Source organism: Drosophila obscura, unplaced genomic scaffold, assembly GCF_018151105.1.
Source record: "Drosophila obscura isolate BZ-5 IFL unplaced genomic scaffold, ASM1815110v1 contig_200, whole genome shotgun sequence".
NCBI lineage: Eukaryota > Metazoa > Arthropoda > Insecta > Diptera > Drosophilidae > Drosophila > Drosophila obscura.
Window position 1 is genome coordinate 6,038,659 of NW_024542791.1, and position 20,290 is coordinate 6,058,948.

General features: G+C 45.8%; 4 protein-coding genes across 4 annotated transcripts; 2 read left to right on the forward strand and 2 right to left on the reverse strand.

The window, feature by feature from the left end:
- Nucleotides 1-1,291: 1,291 nt before the first annotated feature.
- Nucleotides 1,292-4,326, reverse strand: LOC111073336 (segmentation protein paired). The gene is made up of 2 exons (XM_022365610.2): nucleotides 3,970-4,326; nucleotides 1,292-3,443 (listed from the first exon to the last, which is right to left on the reverse strand). The coding sequence occupies exons 1-2, from the start codon at nucleotides 4,034-4,036 to the stop codon at nucleotides 1,594-1,596; spliced, it is 1,917 nt and encodes a 638-aa protein (XP_022221302.2). The 5' UTR covers nucleotides 4,037-4,326; the 3' UTR covers nucleotides 1,292-1,593.
- An 11,363-nt stretch (nucleotides 4,327-15,689) lies between these two features.
- Nucleotides 15,690-17,200, forward strand: LOC111073332 (peroxisomal biogenesis factor 19). The gene is made up of 5 exons (XM_041593785.1): nucleotides 15,690-15,817; nucleotides 15,911-16,022; nucleotides 16,107-16,410; nucleotides 16,466-16,629; nucleotides 16,700-17,200. The coding sequence occupies exons 1-5, from the start codon at nucleotides 15,769-15,771 to the stop codon at nucleotides 16,944-16,946; spliced, it is 876 nt and encodes a 291-aa protein (XP_041449719.1). The 5' UTR covers nucleotides 15,690-15,768; the 3' UTR covers nucleotides 16,947-17,200.
- LOC111073337 (probable ribosome production factor 1) lies at nucleotides 17,054-18,442 on the reverse strand. Its single transcript, XM_022365611.2, has one exon. The coding sequence runs from the start codon at nucleotides 18,369-18,371 to the stop codon at nucleotides 17,190-17,192; it is 1,182 nt and encodes a 393-aa protein (XP_022221303.1). The 5' UTR covers nucleotides 18,372-18,442; the 3' UTR covers nucleotides 17,054-17,189.
- A 96-nt stretch (nucleotides 18,443-18,538) lies between these two features.
- LOC111073338 (tRNA (cytosine(38)-C(5))-methyltransferase) lies at nucleotides 18,539-19,722 on the forward strand. The gene is given in 3 exon segments (XM_022365612.2): nucleotides 18,539-18,611; nucleotides 18,663-19,417; nucleotides 19,419-19,722. Coding segments are annotated over 3 exon segments (1,050 nt in total). The 5' UTR covers nucleotides 18,539-18,550; the 3' UTR covers nucleotides 19,653-19,722.
- Nucleotides 19,723-20,290: the final 568 nt, after the last annotated feature.

Here is a 20,290-nt window from a genome sequence, read left to right on the forward strand (position 1 = left end):
ACAGAACCACATTTCATCTTGAAGACCCATGCCACCGTCACTAAACCGTTTGTTCCAATTAAACTCTTGATGAAAATTTAATCGTAGTCTCCACTCTAAGATCCATATGCCCACACAGATAACCGCTCAATGCTTTTGACTATTTTAATCCATAGATTCCTTAATGATCAGAAAGAATTTACACATTATACATTAATGATAAAGGAATATATGAGGCAGAATAATTTCAATGAGAACTTTGTACTCAAATGACGCATTTCAAATGAAATGTCCTTCCTTACCGTATTAATTCTTGACCGCATATTTTGTTGGCACTCTTCCCTTGTTTTTTTGTTTTTTCCCAGCTTCTCAAGCATTTTCTTCTCTCTAATGATAACCAAGATATGAGCCCAAAATTTTCAGATTTAAGATTTTATCTAAATGAGGAAATATTTAGCATCGAACAGACACAACCCCTGACAGAACACTGATAGAAATCAAATGGATCTAAATGGATTTTGTGCAATTTTCTTTTGCTAATCTTTGGCACATTGGTTACCTGGAAAAAATCCTAATGAGGACCTAAGTCGATTGCAAAGTCAATATTTACTTTGCTTGGCTGGCTGGTCAGGGGAAAACAAACAACTATTATTCGATTTTTCTAGATTAAAATAATAGAGCCACGACCTAAGGCTGTCTGAGCTGCTTCGGATTACATATATCGTTCAAGGATGATTTGGGATCGTTTGAGTTCGTTCTTTTGGGGTAATGACTTCATTAATTGCCATCACTCAGACACGTAGGATGGACAGAGAGTTCTAGGATGAGGTGTGAATTTGAGGTAAGTCTGAAATAGGGCAATTACGAGGGATACTGCAATTCAATGGAATCGAAAGGGCAATTAACACCTTGGTTGGAGTTTGCCTTAATTCTGATAAGCGACCGAAAACTCAGCGAAATACTGCAATTTTCCCGTTTCCAGTTTTGGAGTTTCTATTTCTATTTCTCTTTCTGTTTTTTTTTTTGGGAAAAACATTTGGCATTGGCACAGCTTGACATGCCAAATAAAATAGGTGTTCCGAGAGTGCCCTGTGCCCTGTGCCCTGTGCCCCGTGGAGTTTGTTGAAATCTCCAGCCATGTCCGTGGAATGTGCAGAGGCTACTTAAAGGCTCTAATGTGGCACAGCAATGGGCCAGCAGGATTTCCATTTCCGATTGCCTGCTGCGAACAGAAGCGTGTCAAGGCTACTGAATGGATGAACACTAACAAGACTTCGAGTGTAAGGAATGGACTGTTCTTAGTTTTGTTTTGGATAAATTAGAATATGTATTTATTTTCAAGGCACTTGCTACTTAGCATAGAGATCTTAGGATACAAAATATACTCGTACTCGTACTTATTGTAGGATAAACTATGATCAAGACTTAGCTATAGATAATTGCTGCTACTCGGGGAAGTCCTGAAGATGTTTTCCATCTGGAAAATGTCTCTACTTCCCGCTCCCGCTCCCTTCCCTTCCCATCCCTTCATCCCTTGTGTATGTACATCTTTGGCGACATCAAGCGACGGATCAGGTGACACCTGCTCCCGATCCTCCCTGCTCAAACCCCCTCCTAGTACCAGGAGTGATGGTAGAACGGCTGTGGGGGCATCGTCGTGTAGTTGACCTTCGAGGGCGATGAGAAGGCGGCGGCATTGAAGTTCTGCGACATGAAATGTGTCGAGGAGGTGGGCGGATAGTGGGGATGTCCCGCTCCAGCGTACTGCGGATGGTGCGCATGCGGATGCGGATGTGGAGCGTGCCCATGCCCGTGCGGATGGGGATGGCCGTGAGCATGATGCGAATGCGAGTGCGCATGCGAGTGTCCCGTGGCCGTGGGATATGGCGCATACTGCGGCGTGTGCTGATACGGATGGAACATCTGATGGGCGGCTGCCGACACCTCCAGGGCCTGGCTGGTGGAGCTGGTCGAGTTCAAAGAGTCCTCCGGCGAGAGTGGGGCATTCGGGCGCAGGCTCTGCATCGAGCTCCAGCTGCTGTAGAGCTGAGGCTGAGCCGCAGCTGCGGCGGCGGCCACCAGATCAGCGGCCTCCACTTTAAGGGCGGCCGACAGCTCCTCACTGCCGCCGCTGGCATTGGCCAACGACTGTGAGGACTCGCCGGAGGGACCACCACCGCCACCCACCACGGCCGAGAGGCTGTTGGGTGTGGGCGGCAGCTGGCCAAAGCCGGAGGAGACGGACTCATTGGGACTCTCGTTACGTGGCATTGTCTGATGCGGCTCAGATTCAGTGCTGTAGACGGAGGAGCCCACTCCCAGACCCAGTTGTGTCTCATAGCTGGGCGTCACGCCAGAGACGATGATGTTGCCCGAGCCGGAACCGGAGGTGGCGCTCGAGGGCATGATGTAGCTGGCCGTGCTGACGGCGCTCGGATTGTAGAACTGATGGTGATGCGGCGGCGTGGTGGCCGAGTTCAGGGAGGAGAGGGCCAGGCTGGAGCCGGGCGACAGGTTGCTGCCCACCGCCGTGGCCGTGGGTGCGGCGCTGCTGTAGAAGTCGTACTGCTGCTGGTAGGCGGCTGCCGCCTCCATGCTGGGCATCATGGCCAGAGGCGCCATGCTGGGCACGCTGGACACCACGCTGGAGGGCATCGAGACGGAGGGCATGGAGGAGCCCACGCCAGATCCAGGCCCACCGGAGACCGAGTTGTGCTGCTTGCGGAGACGTGCCCGGCGATTGCTGAACCACACCTGGATGCGTGCCTCCGTGAGATTGGTGCGCTGTGCCAGCTCCTCGCGCGTGTAGATGTCCGGGTACTGGGTGCGCTCAAAGGCTCGCTCCAGCTCGTCCAACTGGGCGGCGGAGAAGGTGGTGCGGCAGCGGCGCTGCTTGCGCTTGAGAGCGATGCCGGGCTCGCTCTCGCAGTCGGAGAGATCATCGTCGGAGGGCTTGTTGTTGTTGTTGTTGTGATGGCCCGACGAGAGGTCGGAGCCGCACGAGCTGGACGGTGCCTTGTGGTGGCCGGCGGAGGAGGAGGACGGCGACAGTTCGCTGTCCAGCGGGGCATCCCGGCCGCGCACCAGGCGCGATATGGCGGACACGGACGGGGCCGTGCTGCGGTCACAGATGCCCTCGCGAATGAGCTTCTCGCGTATCTCCCAGGAGAACATGCCCGGATTGGTGCGCTTGTAGTCCTCGATGCGGTTCTCGATCTCGGGCGTGGCGATTCTCGGCTTGGAACCCCCAATCACTCCCGGCCGTATCGAGCCCGTCTCCTGGTAGCGATTCAGTATCTTGGACACGCATCCATGGGAGACGCGCAACTGGCGTGATATCACGCACGGACGGATGCCATCGGCGGCCATCTCGACGATCTTTAGGCGTATATTATTTGGCAGTGGACGTCCGTTGATGAATACTCCGCCCAATTGATTGACTCGTCCTTGGCCGCTGTTCATGTCTGCAAGCGAAGAGAGAGAGACGGAAAAGGAAAGTTAGACAAATTTCCAAAGATAGTTTCCAATTTGCCAGGTAGGAGGAAGCGCGCGTGTCAGGAGCGTAGTCGCTGTGCCACTTGATTTACGACACCTCGCGCACAATTGACTTCCCGGGAAGGGGCAGAGGTTGCCCGTCGGAGCGAAGGTCATTCCGTCTCAACGACGCGCGACTCCTCTCCCGTCGAGAGCAGCTAATGGCCATTAGAGAGAGAGAGTCCTTGGAGAGAAGCGAAGATCGTACGGACTGTACGATCTGTTGATCTCTCAAGACCCGAGGCGAAGGACTTTGTGATCTCTCAATTCTCGGAGAAGGGAAGAACTGTTTGATCTCTCGATCTTCAAAGCTTTGGACATAGTTTCTTTACGATATTTCAATCCCCAAAGCTTTCAAACTTTCGATCTTTGATCTTTCTTCGATCTCTCAACCTTCCAATCGATGATGGGCTGTTCGATATTCAATATATCTTCGGGTTGATCGCAGACACTTACCTTGCATAGTGGAATATCCATTGAAGAAGGGTCTGTGCATTGCGGCGGCAAAGGCGGTTACAGTCATAGTTTCAGTGGCTCCAACCAAGCCCACAAAATGTTTGCCCGGAACGAACCGGCGTACTGCACCGATTGTGATGGCGCTTTCGTTGCGATTCACTTGACAATCGATCAGAGCTTTAAGTGATAATTAACCGATTTGTTTCAGTATTTCGATAAGCATAACCACGACACTTGGCTGGGCAACGGAGGAACGAACGGCGAAACGAAATGCAAAAAAAAATTAAGACGAAGACGTGGACGTAGACGAGATGTGGTCTGACTCGTTGCGCAGTCTGGGCCTAACTGACTTCACCAGACGAACGGCGGCCAAGATCGTTGCCTTTCTGTGAAGAAGGGCGACGACGGCAGCGGCAACGGCAACGGCAACGGCAAACGGCAGTGGCAGCCAAGATGTCAGCCATCTGGCAGGTAAAGCAATACGCGGACCAATCGCCGCACGCCCAGCTCTCGCTTCTCCCTCGCACTCGCGCTCAGATCTCAAGCAAGCAGGCCATCCATCCATCTCGCTCTATTTGGGGGGCGTCTCAGCGAAAGCAACGGCAAACACGGGAATGAGTAGCAGAAGTTCTGGAGGGGGTCCCATGTTGGCAAGTTCCAGCTGGTCCTTCTTTTGAGTTCCTGGCAGTCCTAGGCCTAGTTCATGCTCGGGGGGGGGGGTTCCACTTTTACTCCCGGAAATCAAATTAGATATTTAATGGAACGCATAATGCAATCGAGTATGCATTAAACAGTTTACAAGCGTAATATATCCTTTATTGATACCTCATTAGCGCCCTCAATTTATATGCCAACGATTGCCTCCACCTGCCCAACAGTTGGCCGTGACTTCAGGAACGACACAAAGAACCATCGGAGGTGGACAGAAATGGAACCACTCAAGGAAGTTTCGATGGCGGATACAAAGGATCGAAAGAAGAATTTGAGGATGGGAATTTCTAGAGGTAAGTTATGGATAAATACATATGTGGAGGTGAGATAAACATAACTCCATAAGAAAATTTAATATATTCTTACTAGGGATATTTGGATGTGTTCCTTCTTTTTATTTCGGGGTTTGTTTAGGATACAAAGGATTAGAAAACATTCTTGGATGGGATTGTGCAATAATTATAGATCTGATAGAATAAAGATAAAGAATAAAGAGAATAAAGAATATATTCCAAAAGAAAAAGAAAAGAAAAGAAAGAAAATAAAAATATTCTTAGCTTTCTGCACAGGAAAGAAAATTATTTAGAAAAGTTCCGCAAGCGTTGAAAAATTATAAATTTATTAGAGAAAACAATACAAAAACTAATTAAGAAAACTTAAAAATAAAATCAATCAATTAGCTTTCCAGCTCGTACTCGAAAGAGAATAAAACTCTGAATGATGATCCTCAGACAGGTTCTTCTTGCAAGCGCTAAGAACTACGAGTTTTCCCATGAAATAGGCCTTACCCTTAGACATATTCTAACCATATCCTTGTCACGCTTTTCTCTCCGCACTATTATGCACCAGTGCCCCTCATGGCTGGATGGCATCGATTCTGTTGGCTATTCTTGGTTGGTGGGTGCTTCGTGTGGGTTTGATTAATTATGAAATTTCACGCAACAGAGACCCCTCGAAAAGGTTAAGTAAAAACGCTGGAAAAGAAAGCGAGCCGCGCTGGCTGGCTGCAACCACTGAAAACTCTGAAAACACTGAAGCCATCGAACAATGGAGGAGCGCCAAGTGTTGGGAGAATTAATGATGGGCTCCAGCTGAAACGCCAGCGAGGAAATTGGCCCACAGAGACGTGACGAATTCCGCGCATTGCAGCCTCCTGGACAGGAGGAGAGTGAGGAGAGCCAGGATCAAGGACAACGGAGGCCGCAAGTCAACAAAGGTTGGGTTTCTACTGCTCGGTACGGCTGCCCGTTGGGTTTTTGGTTAAGCAAACCCAACGGGAGGAGTGGTGCACCCAGTACGGAATACGAATGTGCAAACATTTACGCCTGGCAGGAGACCCAGAACGACCTTGAGCCTTAATCCTTGAGTCTGGAGTGACCTTGACCAAACAGGAAGAAGAATCAATTGGGGGAAGCCTCTACGGATTACGCGGCGCCGCAACGCCGCCAATCGATCCGATTGCGATCCTCGTTGATTTCTCGATTTGGACAAACAATGAGCACTGAAAAGGCCACTCATATAACGCTAATTTTGCGCTATCAACGCGCAAAATGTCCAGCATCAGGATCAGAATCGAGTCTGAGCAGAGGAAAGGGCCAGGAGTGGGACAGGCAGACAGAAAGAGAGGGCCGAAAGCGGTACGAACATGCAGAAAACAGTAGGAGGCAGCGGTGCCATAAACGCTGCGATCGCATTTCCACGAACGGACGACAAGCGAGGAAAAATGAAGACAGAGCCAAATGAAATGCAATGAATAAAGATGCTAAGAGACTTTTTATGATGCCACCCAGGGTGCTATGAATGAATATCATCCTCGTGATCGTTGTCACAGTACTCAAAGGCAACTTTCCTCAGTCCGTATTCATACCTGAGACAAGGATATGGCATGTACGTTGAGAGGATCGTGTGATCAATCTATGCAAACTAACGATCCCATTATCGAGGGGTTCTTCGGGTATAGGGGGGTTTTTACGAGCGAGCTCTTAGCTCCTCCCACTTTTTTATCAACTTTCATATTTCCACCTGCAAAACTGTTGATAATTGTTTGGCTTCGCCAGCATCTAAAGTTGGCTAAAACAAATTCCATTTCTTGAAAAACTTTCACAACTTTTAAATGTCTTTAATGGGTAGATTACTCACAGGTTTTTTTGATACTTTCTTCATTTAAAACTCTTCCTTTTAATGTAATAAAAGTCCTCGATTAACCACCAATTAATAATCGCTTTTGATCGAGCATAAACCACTTAAATTAGCCTAATTTTTCCACATAGAGTGCTTAAATTTCTCTGCCTACTAAGTACCCCACAAGTCTTGAGCTCTCTTCATCCTCACTCCATATCCATTCTTCACAACTTTATTTATTTTTATTTTTTTCCTCTCTCGATTTCTGTTGCTGTTGCTGTTTCTGTTTGGCAATCGATTCGCTTTGGGCAGACGTAATGTGGTCTGTTGTCACACATTGGAACGGCCTTGATTGTTTCCACGTTCCCTGCTTCTAATGTCTTTATCAGGGGCTCTGTAACTTTGTTGTTTTTTTTTTTGTTTCTCTCTTGGTTTTGTTTGCTGTCGTGGCTGCCCATGCCTGCTGCCTGTTGCTGTGCAACGAATTTCCATGCAGCCCACAGAAGGCGAAGGCGCTCCTTTCAACCGACCACTCAACGGGTGTCTGGGATGCTTAGATAATGAACTATTTAGAGCCATGATTTTTAGAAATTAGGGAACTTCTGCTAGCACAACTTAATTAACCATGCCATCCCCTTTAGTTTGGATCTGCCTGGCAGACCGGAATAATACTAGGAACTACTGTAAACCTCTGGCTGTTCCTCAAGTGGTGGACATTTCTACAGTTCTCTAACTGATCTTTCATTATTTTTGCAAGAATATTATTTTGATTAAAATGAACAAGAGTTATCACACTCTTTTCCTTCAGATAATATCTATTCTTTTTCCTTCATGTCTTAAAAAATTGATCCCTACTTCTAATATTTTTCAGACTGATCACACATTTTCCTTTAATAGATTACCCAATCGTCTCAGATTTTCTGATAATCCTCCAATAATTTCCATTGGTTTTGGATGCCGTTTTCTAAGTTATATTTTCTGAATATCGGAAGATGATCAAGACCTTTTGAACTTTAGCTGCGATTATTAAATACATTCAATATTTATGCTCTTTACTGCTGAATAAATTCAAAAAGCCAGCAAAATCCGCTCATATTTGTATTCCAACCTTGACTTAAGCATTGAGCCTCCTCGCTGATCCTCAAGCTGTCTGCTGATCCTCAAATATTTCCGTTGGCTTGAGCAGATCAGACTACAGCAGGCGGCGATTGACTTTTCGGGTAATCCTAGGTAAGTTTTAGTAAATACGCGTCTCAATATGCAGGCAGAGAGTCTGCCCCCTTGTCACGGCCCATGCCCAGCCCAGAACCAGCCCAGAACCAGCAAGCAGCCCAGCAGATATTATAGTTCCAGGGAGCGATTGTAAAGTGAAATCCTCGCTAAAGCATGCAAACAAATAGCAGCAAAGTGCAAGATTAGAGGGAAAGTCGCACCAGCTTAGGAAAACGAGAGAGAGAGGAGAGGGATCCTGAAGATCCTGGAGATCGCCAGTTGACTTTTTCAAATATTTTGGAAAAGTTCTCAAGTGTTGATCTGTAGCTGGGCATGATTATAGCGGATAATCGCATTACAGTCCAACGTTTTATTGATCAACATTTGTAAACGATTTGCCATGGATGATGCATCGTCCAGGGGACGAGTTAAACCGGTGCTTCGCCACCACCCCAGGTAGTCCAACCCATCCAGCCCATCGAGAGAAAAAAAGAAAATGCTGCGGCTTAACGCAGCCAACGCCCATCGATAGTATGGGCCATGGGCGATCCTTGGATGGCCTTTCCCGATCTCCAGGCGGCGATCAGCAGCAAGGCGAATGCGATTAACCCTTTGCACTTGGTGGCAGTCGAACCTGGTAGCGGGTCCATGTCCATGTCCATGTCTAAGACAGTTTAGCCGGGCTAATTGAAGGCATTAGTTGTTTGTGGGTCACGAATTTGGCTGGGCTGTTTTGGGCTTGGGCTTGGGCTTCCCGGGAATGGCATTGTCTGCAAATTAGCATATTTCATATGTCGCATTTCGCATTTCGATTGAAAGGAACTCCTCAAAGTCTGCCCACAAACCAATGTTCGGTTCGCCGCAGAGTCCTGGTCAACAGATTCGTCATGGCTGAGACGACGCATTGTCTGGCGGAAATATTCGCTCACTGTTGAGGGTGATGCCCGTTTACTGAGTGCCAAAGAGGAGCCACTGCCACATACACCCACTTTTAAGAAACTCATTAGCCTGGGGGCCCAAACAAAAACAAAGCCATCCCAATCCAATCGACTGCTAAACGTTGTCGGCACACATCTGAGACCCGGAGGCCAAACAAATTGATCATTAAACAGAAGGCGCAAATGGTAGGCGCAACACATCGTTGTCCAACAGCAGATCAGCATCAGGTCGAGATCAAACATCTGGAGGCACGGCACTGAACTGTTGAGCTCTGTGCTCTGGAGTCTGGCTCCGTGCTCAGGGGTCTGGGCCTGCTGCAGTGCCCTAAAGAAAGTGATGAGGCGCGGCGATCAAGAAAAGACGTCAACAAGATTAATTTGTTTTCCTGTCGGCCGTCAAGGGGCTTCCACCAGCCATCCATCAGACAGCAACCTGTTGTCCCGAACTCTTGCTCGCTCGGTCGCTCGGTCGCTCGCTTGCGTCTGCTTTCGGGAGTTCGTTCTCTGATTTGTAATTGCTCTGCTTTGTAGCCGATCATCATCGATCGCGGTTGGATCCACCATCCATCCACACACCATACATCATTAGCTAGCCATCGAAGATCACTGCACAGAGCACTCTGAAAAGTAGGTGGCACTTTTCTCACATCTTTGTGGTTTTCGATTATGTAGTTTGCTTGGACCTGAATTTTGGATCTGCAGCGGCGGCGTTTGTCCATTAGCCACGCTTCGCATCGGATATATGCGAATTTAAATAATATTATTCAATTGTTTCATTAATCAAAGGCCTTGGAGCTGCTTTTTTACTTATTTGTTTTGAAAAAATGCAGTGCAAACGGAAAATTATTAGTTTAACATTCGAGTTTTGGAGATGAAGGAAAAGCCTTTTTGGAAGGAAGAGCTTTGGGTTAGGCAGATCTTAAAAATTGTATTTTAAATTATAATGATTTAAGCTAGGGAATAATTTTTCTACTCAAAACAAAACATTTAAAAATTACAATACTAATCGTGAGATGTCCGTGCTATCCATATTTTTTTATAGAGAACGATGATTGAAGATGATTGTAGATTCTATGAAAATTTGAATAGAAGTTAAACAAGTTGTAGAATATTTTTGTAAGAAAAATAAAATATTTCGTAATCTTAAAGCCATTTTTAGTCTTGCTCTAACTCTTAATTGTAACATAAAACTTATCGTAGTCTAAAATTTATTGTAAGTTCCAACAATTCCTTAGGGTTCTACTAGTTTACATCTATCCACTGAGAAACCCCCATGAGACTTTTAAAATGGATTAATATTCGGTTGCCATAGCACGAACCATTTCTACTCTGCCGGAAGTAGAATTGAGCACAAGACCTTGTTCAGCATTGGAAGATGAAGGATCAACTCTAATCTCAAAGTAAATTTAAGGGAAATCCACACCCCCAACATAAAGATAATAAATAAACTGTAGACCTCTGGTTTTCTCAATTCAAATTTACACAAACCAAACAACAGCCCAAAAATTGGACATGCCAAATTGATCAAGCAACATAAAAAATATGTGCAGGCCGGAATAAAAAGGCAGCCATGTCGAATCGCATGGGGCTGCAACCGAAACGCACACTTAATTTCCGCTTAATCAAACAGAACAGAAAACCAGAGGGCAGCCAACAGCAACCCACATCATCTGGAGCAGCAGACGACGACCCAATCTGGCCCCGCCGCCGGGAGTCACGACAGACGCAAGGGCTCATTTGCATGTGGGGGGAGCGAGCGTTTAGCATTCAGCGCTTTGATGGAGAGCGATGGGTGTCAGAGCATGAAGAACTCTCAGTGTCTGCCCCATTGCGCAATGCCGAAGGAGATGCGTGTGAAGAAGTTTTTTTTTTTTGGGAGGGGTAGACTTTAATTTCAAAGGAAAACTGGGAGTTTTCCAGGAAATATTGCCAGGCCTGGTCGCCCTGTAATCGCAATTTGTATGGCCCAAATATCAAAAGATAGCGATCTGATCCTGGGCCTGGGCCTGGGCCAGACACACGCCACGACCGCGACCTGAATGGTGGTGCTTATAAAACCGCAATCATTGCCATTACTGAACAATCGCGAAAGTACATTATGGCATGATCAATGGCTCATAAAATTGCGCCTCCTTCCACCTTCTTTCGCTGGAAGGATGCGGCAAAAGTCGAAAAAATAAAAATTAAAATAGAAATGCTGCGATCAGTGACCGTGAAATCGCAGTCAATACTCTAACATACACACATATGTATGTATGTATAGGGAAAGGTTACATTATATCTACACAAAGTTCCCAAAAAAAAAAAAAATAGACGTGCAAGTAGGAAGTGAAATCTACGTAGAGTGGGATGCTGATGCGCATTTTATGACGGTTAACAGGGTCCCGGAATCTGGTCCTGGGTTCCGTTTCAACACTCTTCCTTCCCGCGAAGCATAGCGTGCGCTGGATGCCGAGACGAAACTCAGGTAAACTCTGTAGAACTCCAAGCAAACGATTATATACAAATAAATATATTTATGACAAACCTCTTGTTCATTAAAAATTGTGTCAAAAAAGAGCGAAAGACCATCGGCGTCGCCTGTGGTAGTGTGGACCAATCCTGTATTGTTCTCCGTCGAAAGGGTTTTTACGTTTTCGACTTTTGTTTTTGACTTTTTGACGGTTGTCTTGACTTTTTGAACCGTTTAAGTTCCAAGAAAAATTAAAGTTGGTCTATTTTTCTGTTCAAAAATAGTCCGAAAAATTTGTTTATTTTTTTCCATACAAATGAAAATTCCCCTTTGCAGCTTGCATGTTTTTTATAGCACCCTTAATCCGTATTGTTAGCCACAAATAAAACATTATAAATTATGCATTATTTCAACTGAAGCTCCGCCCATGCTGTGCTGTGCCCATTCATGGAACCCCTCCAGCCCAGCTCAGTTCATGTCGCTGAAAACTCCGCCCCAAATGGCAGAGAAGTACAAAAATTTTACCACAATACTTCGCTGCGTGGGCGTACCAAATTGTGAATTCGTTTTGCTCTTTTGGTAAACTGTGCGGTTAAAGTAGAAAAATAGCCAACCAACCCAATTGACCATATGAGATGAATCGAAAAACTAGCCAGGAGAGATGACCTTCATGCCGAAGAGGACTCGGACTCCCTACTGCAAAAACCCATGTGTTCTGGCTGTGGGTGTAGCGTTCTGGTTTTAGAATTGGTCGCGCCTCGGCGCAACCTTGATGGATTTGTTGACTTGGTGATTGCCCCTCACCGTTGCGCTTCGCTGTGCAGTACGAGTATGTGCGGTTTTGGGTTTCTGGTCGCAGTTTTGGTCGCCGATCTTCATGGGCGCACAGCAAGGTGCATGCTGGGTCCTGCCATGTTTTTGTGTTTCGCAGAAGAACCGTAAATATTTTGAGTGATTATTTTAAATAATCTTCACCTAATGTCCTTGGATTGTTTCATTTTGTTGCCGACTTTTGCACAAATATGTACACTCTTAAAAGGCAAAGAATTAGCTTGAAAATATACAAGTTATAGGGTATATTTGAATTTTAAGACATCAGGATAAGTTAATACAAATGTTTAAAAATGTTATTGGTTTTCTAGTGCTCCTCATGTAATTTCTGCTGCTACTTCTGGACTTTCAGCATTTCCCGAGAAATCTCTTCCTCGGTCATGCTTTCGCTCTCTTCCTCGCTCACACTCTCGTTCTCACTCTCGTCCTCGTTCTCACTCTCGCTCTCATCCTCGATCTTGTCCTCGCTCTCGGCCTCTAATGGTTCCATACTTATCGGTGACAATCAAATACGTTTTATCGAGGCTTACTTCGTCTTCTGATTCATAAGATGATAGGGAAATCCGTATCTCCAATGGTCCTTGAGTTACCGGATCTCTCACTGATTTCAGTATGTCCAGTGAATTTTTCAGGAAGTCTTGGCAGAGGTAGCAGACAGTAGTTCCCAAATCAATAGTCTTAAGTTTACGACATCCTCGAAAGATGTCAAGGAGATGCCCAGAAATATTTATAAATTTATGTCGCGAAGTCACTTCCAGACTCTCAAGATTGGTCATGTTAGCCAAGAGGGAGAAGCTTTCTTCGTCTTTGAAGCCACACTTTAGTCTTGTGATTGAATCAACCTTCACGAGATAGCGAGCCTCTTCATGGTTGGTGGAAGTGTGCTTTAAAAACAAATGCTTTAATTTGGTTGAATTCTTCAGTGAAAGTGCCCGGAAAAGGCCTTCTACACAACCCCTTTCGGCCCCAATGGACATTGTTAGCTCTTCAAGGTGGTCAGATTCGGCCAAACTCTCAATGCCCTGGGTATCTGTGATTAGGAATTCAAGAATTCAAGAATTTCAGTCTCGAAATTCGGGAAACATGGTTTAATGCGCTACCTGGTTCCTGACCGACTGCCGTGCCATCGACAACTACATTCTAGATCTTTGAATCGCCAAGAGATGCAAAAGCAGGGAGCAAATCTTCCCGAGAGGTTTCTCCTTTCTTAGTTTTACCGACCAGATCCTCGATGCAGGAACGCTGTGACAATACATCGAGACCCTCTGTGCAGCAGAATGCGAACTCGAGCCTCTTCAAGGAACCTATAGCGGATACTTCGGTCAGCTCTGGGGTGGTGAGACTTCCGCCCGTCACAGCCAGACGTTCTATAGTGGGGCTGGCAGCAAGATTCCCAAGAAGGTTCTTAAGGGAGCCCGTTCGATGGGAGTCAACAGTCAGCTCTGCCAGCTGGGGAAGATGAGCCAGCTGTTCTATTTCTTTGTCCTTAAAATACGATAATCCGCAGACCAATGTTCGGAGAGACACAGGGCCAACTGGCCGAAGAAATTATACATAGAGCCCTCTGCGAAGCGTCCGAAAATGTTTACGTGCAGCAAATTCTGCAGTCTAGCAAGGGGATTTAGGTCAAATCCGTTGTGTGAGTCGATAAATGGCCCCACGTTCGTAATAATCAATTTCCCAGTGCTTTTATTGAATGTGATGTTTCTAGGAGATGGATGGATAGCAAAATAGCTTAAATTTTTGCGATAGATCGATTTAAGAGTTATTTACAAACCTCCCAAGGCTATCTCCTTCCGATACATCGAAATAGCTTAAATGGAGTAAATGCCAGAAACTGCGTCCATCGGACGGGCTAAAGGCTCCATCATTAAATTAGTAAAAAAAAAAAGGAATACATTTCTAATTTCAGTGTATTGTTTTCCCGATCAATATATGTGCTACCGACGTTCATCCATATACAAATTCTACCACGACAGGCCTCCAATATTTCAAAGATCTCAGACGATGCCGTATCTGCAGGACAGGTACTAGTGTTCTCGTGATGAGTTACTATCTGAATTCTAGCTAACTTTTTGCAGACCTTATAACTTTAAGGACCCCTGCCGATACCTTGCCGAACATTTCATTCGCATTCAGATGCATATTGTTCAGTTCAGTTAGCTGAGACAGAAGCTGAATGTCCAGAGGATCAGCGAACTGACAATCCAAAATTCGCAAAGATCTTAGGCGGGCCAGTTCCTATGCCTCCACGGGATCGATCTTTCCATTGAAACAAAACTTTTATAGTGTCAGCGACTCCCTCGAGGCCAAAGCAGTCAGGAGGCCCTGAAAGGATCCTGGGAATGGCACAAATGTGATAGTTAATTTTTCACTTCAATAAACGGTTTTAAACAAATTAAGTATGGACATAATTTACACGATCTGTATATGTATGTATACTTAGATCGTCAACAAAAAGCTGATCTAAGCTATTTACGCTCTCTTTTTCGGCTGGTAAGATAGTCTTTGTCTAAATGGTTCGCTCATCTCCCTCTCTTTTTACTGCTTAAATTGGTGGGATTCACCCAATTTCACTTTCTTTAGTGTCATGTTCTAAAGGGATACAGATATGTATGTATGTACGTACATTGCGATTCTCGCAAACCTGTTTGTCTTTGATTATACCCTGTTCAGAAAGGCGACATTCCAGTATCCATTTCTGGAATGGTCCCATCCCCGGGGGGGGATTTTAAAAAAAACCCCTTTCCCCCCCCCCCCCCCCCCCCCCCAAATTTTTTTCCCATTTTTTTTTTTTTAAATCTCCGTTGTAAGGCAAAAATATTTACAATAATATGTGCAAAATTTTCATACTTTACAACTTTGGATAGAGCCGTGGTCTAGTTCTCACTGGAGAATTCAAATGTTCTACCCAACAGAACGAAGGGAAACTTACAGAAGCTTAATTGGTACAATTTACAGATAGTAAATTTCTCGCCGCACTATGGCAAAAAAATAAATTTGTACCATAGCATACAAAATTTTCCAAACATTTCCAGATATTCTATTTCCAATTAGTCGCTGCGAAAATTCGACACTATTTGGCATCCTATAGTTTTTAAATGTCCCTATGCAAAGTTCTGTATTGTATATGCTTAGAAAATTAAAATTAAAATTAAAATCCGATATTGAAAGCGGATGGCTTTTGAGCGCTCTCTCTCAGTCTTTTCAACAAAATTTCAAGACAGCCTAAAGCAAGCATCAAAATCTAGGAAGGAAAATATACAGTTCCAAAAAATTGTATGGCCACTACTCATCTTACTGTTTATATTGACTTGGTAACATAAGTATACATATATCCAATTATTAAATTTTATTCTTACCGGCTTGCATTCCCTATCGATACTGTTTTGTTATCGATGCCCCATCTATCGATCAATCGAGTGTGTAAATATTGTTAGCAAAGTGTGACCAAAATCCATTTTCTGTCAGTCAATTATTTTATCCCTCCCAACCCCCCTCAGAATTAATTAGAAATAAAAGAAAAATTACACAATGTCTGAGGAAAAGCAAAACGGAGATGACTTAAACGACCTGTTGGACAGTGAGTGGATGGCCCCCTTGCAGCCGCAATGAATTTTGACCAAATTATATAATGCGCAAATCCAAATTGAATATTGAAATTTTCTCTCGGCAGGTGCTCTGCAGGATTTCGACAAAAGTGGCAGCCAGAAGGAGAAGGCCAAGGCCACTGATGCGACAGTCGCCGAGGTCGCCGAAGGGTCCGAAGACCCTGATGCATTTTTCATGTGAGTCACGGGAGTCTGCAGCCCAGCACTTCTGTGTGCGCGATGTCATCAGCCAACATTGAACTTTGTATTCTCCAATTGCAGCGAGCAGGCCAAGGTGTTGGCCGACCGCATGAACACGTTGTTCGGTGGTCCGGATACGCCCAGTGGGGATATACCACCGATGCCTCAGGACCCAGATCAGATTATGTCTGGCTTCAAGAAGATGGCCGAGGCAGCCGCATTGACACTGAGTGGCGAGAATTCGGCCACCGATGAAGATGTCTCCAAGTATTCAGACAGCATTTCGCAGGCCCTGAAAGGTCTTCAGGAGGGCACTGAAAATCTGGCAGCACCTGCCTCAGAGAATGACATTGCCAGCATGTTTGGTTCCTTGAATCTGGATGGTGTAAGTGTGGGAGATCGGTTCTGAATCACGTGTAATCAATCAATGGAATTTATAGAGTGGTGCACCTGATGGCAACATGTTCCTACCCTTCATGGAAGGCATGATGCAGAGCCTGCTTTCGGCTGAGATTCTACTGCCCAGCATTAAGGAGCTGCTGGAGAAGTACCCCAAGTACCTCGAAGAGAACGATGCCAAGCTATCGGCTGAGGACAAAGAGAGGTTTGACAGAAATCCATTTAAATGTTGCAAACAAATCTAAACGGATGCACGTATCACTTGTCTCCGCTAGATACCAAAAACAGATGCAGCTCTACAAGGTCATCGAGGGCCATTTGCAATCGGAAAAGCCCGAGGATTCGGCCGCCGTTAAGCGCGAAAAGTTCCGCGTGGTTCTGGACGATATGCGAAAACTTCAAGACTATGGACAGCCACCGGCTGAGATTCTGGCAGAGACGGGCGGTGATTTGCCGTTCGCCGATCCCACAGCAGCAATGGGCATGGGCGGTGGCCCCAATCCCCAGTGTCCCACCATGTAGGTGGAGCTGGAGGTGCTCCTTTCTTTTTTGGAACACTTTCCCCGTAGTGTGCCAATTCGGTTAACTGTTGAGTGTTGCACATTTTTAAGATAAGAACTTTGTATTTTTATTATTTTTTCTGTATTTATGGACAACAACAAAATGTCAATGTGGTGGTCTCCTCAGATGGTTATCTCTCTCTTGAGCTGAGAAATTTTTTTTATTTTATGTTCTCTATGCTAAATACAAAGAATTGAAATACATTTAGAGGAAGAAACGTCGTCGGGACTCCATGGCATGCCGCTTGTTGCTGATTATCCAGGCGTAGTCGCCAGTTTTGCTGTCGAATGTTCCCTCCTGCAGGGAACGCAGCTTCAGCGTGAATCTGGGCCCCAATTCACGGAGCTTCACACGCTTTCCCTCCTTGGAGAACTCGTAGCGATGGTGGCGGAAGAATATGTAATCGCGTTGATTGTGAAACGTTGCCGCACGCCGGCCCTTGAACTCGGGGTCGTGGTGGAAGAGGGCGCCCAACATACGTCCGACTGTCAGACCCAGGCGCGTTGTGAAGTTGGTCAGAATCACCTCGGGCCTATGCTTGGTTATCTCCTTGTGATCCCTCTTGATGTCCGATGTCAGCTTGACGTTCGACAGCTTAAAGTGCGCCGTGGGGCCGTTGGGCAAGTGGATGACCAACAGAGCATTGGGCTTCCTTCTGTCCTCGTTGATAATGACCACATCTGTGAACTCCTCGCGTTCAGCGCTTTTGCAGATCTTCTTAACTGAAGCTTTGTTCCTGATCTTGACCAGGGCATTGGGGAATATACGCGACAGCTCCAGGCCAAACTTGCGCGTCTTGGTCACTGGATTGTCGGCGAACGTGATGAGCACTTTCGGTTCGTAAACGCGTTCAAAGTACGAACTGAAGTCATCGATTTCCAGCTCTTTTTGCAGTTCCTCGTTGTCCGAATCGTTCAGATTGGCCACCTCTGTTTGATCCTTCTCACGCAGACTTTCGATTGTGTGGCCCGGATTGGCCGGCACACCAGCCTTGCGACGGGCGCGTCTTTCCTGCATCTTCTTCTTATGCTTCTCCTTCTTCATTTTGCGATAGAGAGCCAAGCGCTGTTCCTTGTTTCTCATCAAGCTGAGTGGATTGAAAACGGGAATGCGTGCTTTCTTATCATCTTTATCGTCATCTTCATTATCCTCGTCCTCGTCGTCGTCGTCGTCGTCGTCCTCATCCTCCACGCCGGCCCCGTCGTCGCCAGCATCTTCCTTTGGCTGTTGTTTGCTTTTGCTGGTATGTGGTTCTTCGTCTGAGCTGGCGTCCTCTTCGTTTATTTTTTGTTGGTCCTCGGTCTCCTCCTCTGCGAAGCTCGAGTCACTGTCCGAGTCCTCGTCCACTGGAGGCGGAGCTGGCAGTTTTCTCTTTATTTTAATCATTTTGAAACGCACAACCAAAGTAAATTCCAGCGGCACGTGTTGATGTTGTTCTTCTTCTTGAAAAAAACCATTACACTGTTTCGTCGACAACCTGATGTTGCGGCAGTGTTGTAAAGCGCTCTGACCACAACGTGCCGTATATAAACAATACAAATATTTAAATAAAATATTTGAATTCAATGGGATTGCGTGTGTTGGAACTATTCAGCGGCATCGGTGGCATGCACTATGCCTTTAAATGTGAGTAGATACGAAGAATGCATGAAAACCCTACTGACGCTCGCATTGCAGACGCCCAGCTGGAGGGAGAGATTGTGGCCGCCTTGGATGTGAATACAGTGGCCAATGCTGTTTATGCGCATAACTATGGCAGCACCCATGTGAAGACGAGAAACATTCAAAGCCTCAGTGAGAAGGAGATCAGAAAGTTGGGAGCCAACGTGCTGCTGATGTCCCCGCCCTGCCAGCCGCACACCCGCCAGGGACTGCAAAGAGACACGGAGGACAAGCGTTCCGACGCACTTACACATTTGTGCACTCTCATTCCGCAATGCGAAAGCCTCCAGTATGTGCTGATGGAAAATGTAAAGGGATTCGAACGCTCTCAGGCTCGAAATCACTTCGTTGAAGCGTTGGAAAAGGCTGGATTCTATTGGCGGGAGTTTATACTGACGCCCACACAATTTAATGTACCAAATACTCGTCATCGCTATTACTGCATTGCTCGCAAGACTGAAGACTTTGGATTTGCTGGAGGTAAAATCTGGGATGAAATGCCCGACAGAAAAGCAGCCGCCGATCAGTCCGTTTCCCAAATCTCCGCCATTCTGGAGGACAATGTGTCCTGTGAACACCTTGTGCCTGACGATGTTTTAGCCAAGCGGGTGTTGGTCATGGACATAATACATCCCACACAAAATAGATCCATGTGCTTTACCAAAGGCTATACACACTACACCGAAGGCACAGGCTCTGCCTTTACACCGCTCTCTGAGGAGGAGTCCCATCGAATATTTGAACAGGTGAAAGAAATCGACGATAATAATCCGGCCTACCTGTAGTAGCTCTGAGGATGTGCGGCTGCGGCGTTTGGATCTACTGCGACAAATAAAACTACGCTACTTCACGCCCCGGGAAGTGGCACGCCTGATGAGTTTTCCAGAGGAGTTTGGCTTTCCGCCTGAAACGACAAATCGACAAAAGTACCGGCTGCTCGGCAACAGCATTAATGTTAAAGTTGTTGGTGAATTGATTAAACTGTTGACCACAACAAAGCACTAGAAAACAGAAAAGCAGAATTTTAACATTATTTAAACAGGAAAATAGGGTATACAAAATACAGAAAGTATATATAATCAAGTTTCAATCTATATTTTAAATTATATTAAAGTTCATTTTTTAAATTGACCGCCAAACTCAATTTAGCGCACCAAAAATACTGACATTTTTCGCTCTCAATTCGTGGAGAGTTTTCAAAATTTGCTCTCAATTCGTGGAGAGTGCTCTCTTTTCAGTGGAGAATAGAGTGTTTTTGTGGAGACTTTCCCTCATTTCATTTTCGGGTGGGGGGTGGCAGCATGCTGCTGAAATTTTTCCCATACAAAAGCGCGCGAACCGGCCGCCCGGGGGTGGGCCGCCCTGCCCCCCCCGGGCCTGGTCCCGTGCCGCGGGAAACCCCAAGTGGCAGCCCGGGGGCCCACGCGCACATTTAGTCAACATTTACTTTTTATGCTTTGGCCGTTTTTGTTTGAACCTTTTTATGTAAACAATCCAATAAAAAATAGTTCTGAAAACTAGCCAATCCTGAACAAAATTGAATGATGAATTGGATAAAATTATTTGTTTAGGGCTGAGAGGGCTAACTAGCTATTGATATTAAACCGAATATCAAAATCGAGGAATATCAAACGCATCTTGTC

Bases quoted from the DNA above. Each gene is read 5' to 3' on its own strand.
- LOC111073332 (XM_041593785.1), top strand. From the start codon at position 15,769: ATGTCTGAGGAAAAGCAAAACGGAGATGACTTAAACGACCTGTTGGAC. The intron at 16,023-16,106 runs GTGAGTCACGGG...CTCCAATTGCAG, and splicing joins GACCCTGATGCATTTTTCAT to CGAGCAGGCCAAGGTGTTGG. The intron at 16,630-16,699 runs GTTTGACAGAAA...TGTCTCCGCTAG, and splicing joins TCGGCTGAGGACAAAGAGAG to ATACCAAAAACAGATGCAGC.
- LOC111073337 (XM_022365611.2), bottom strand. From the start codon at position 18,371: ATGATTAAAATAAAGAGAAAACTGCCAGCTCCGCCTCCAGTGGACGAG.
- LOC111073336 (XM_022365610.2), bottom strand. From the start codon at position 4,036: ATGACTGTAACCGCCTTTGCCGCCGCAATGCACAGACCCTTCTTCAAT. The intron at 3,444-3,969 runs GTAAGTGTCTGC...CTTCGCTTGCAG, and splicing joins TGGATATTCCACTATGCAAG to ACATGAACAGCGGCCAAGGA.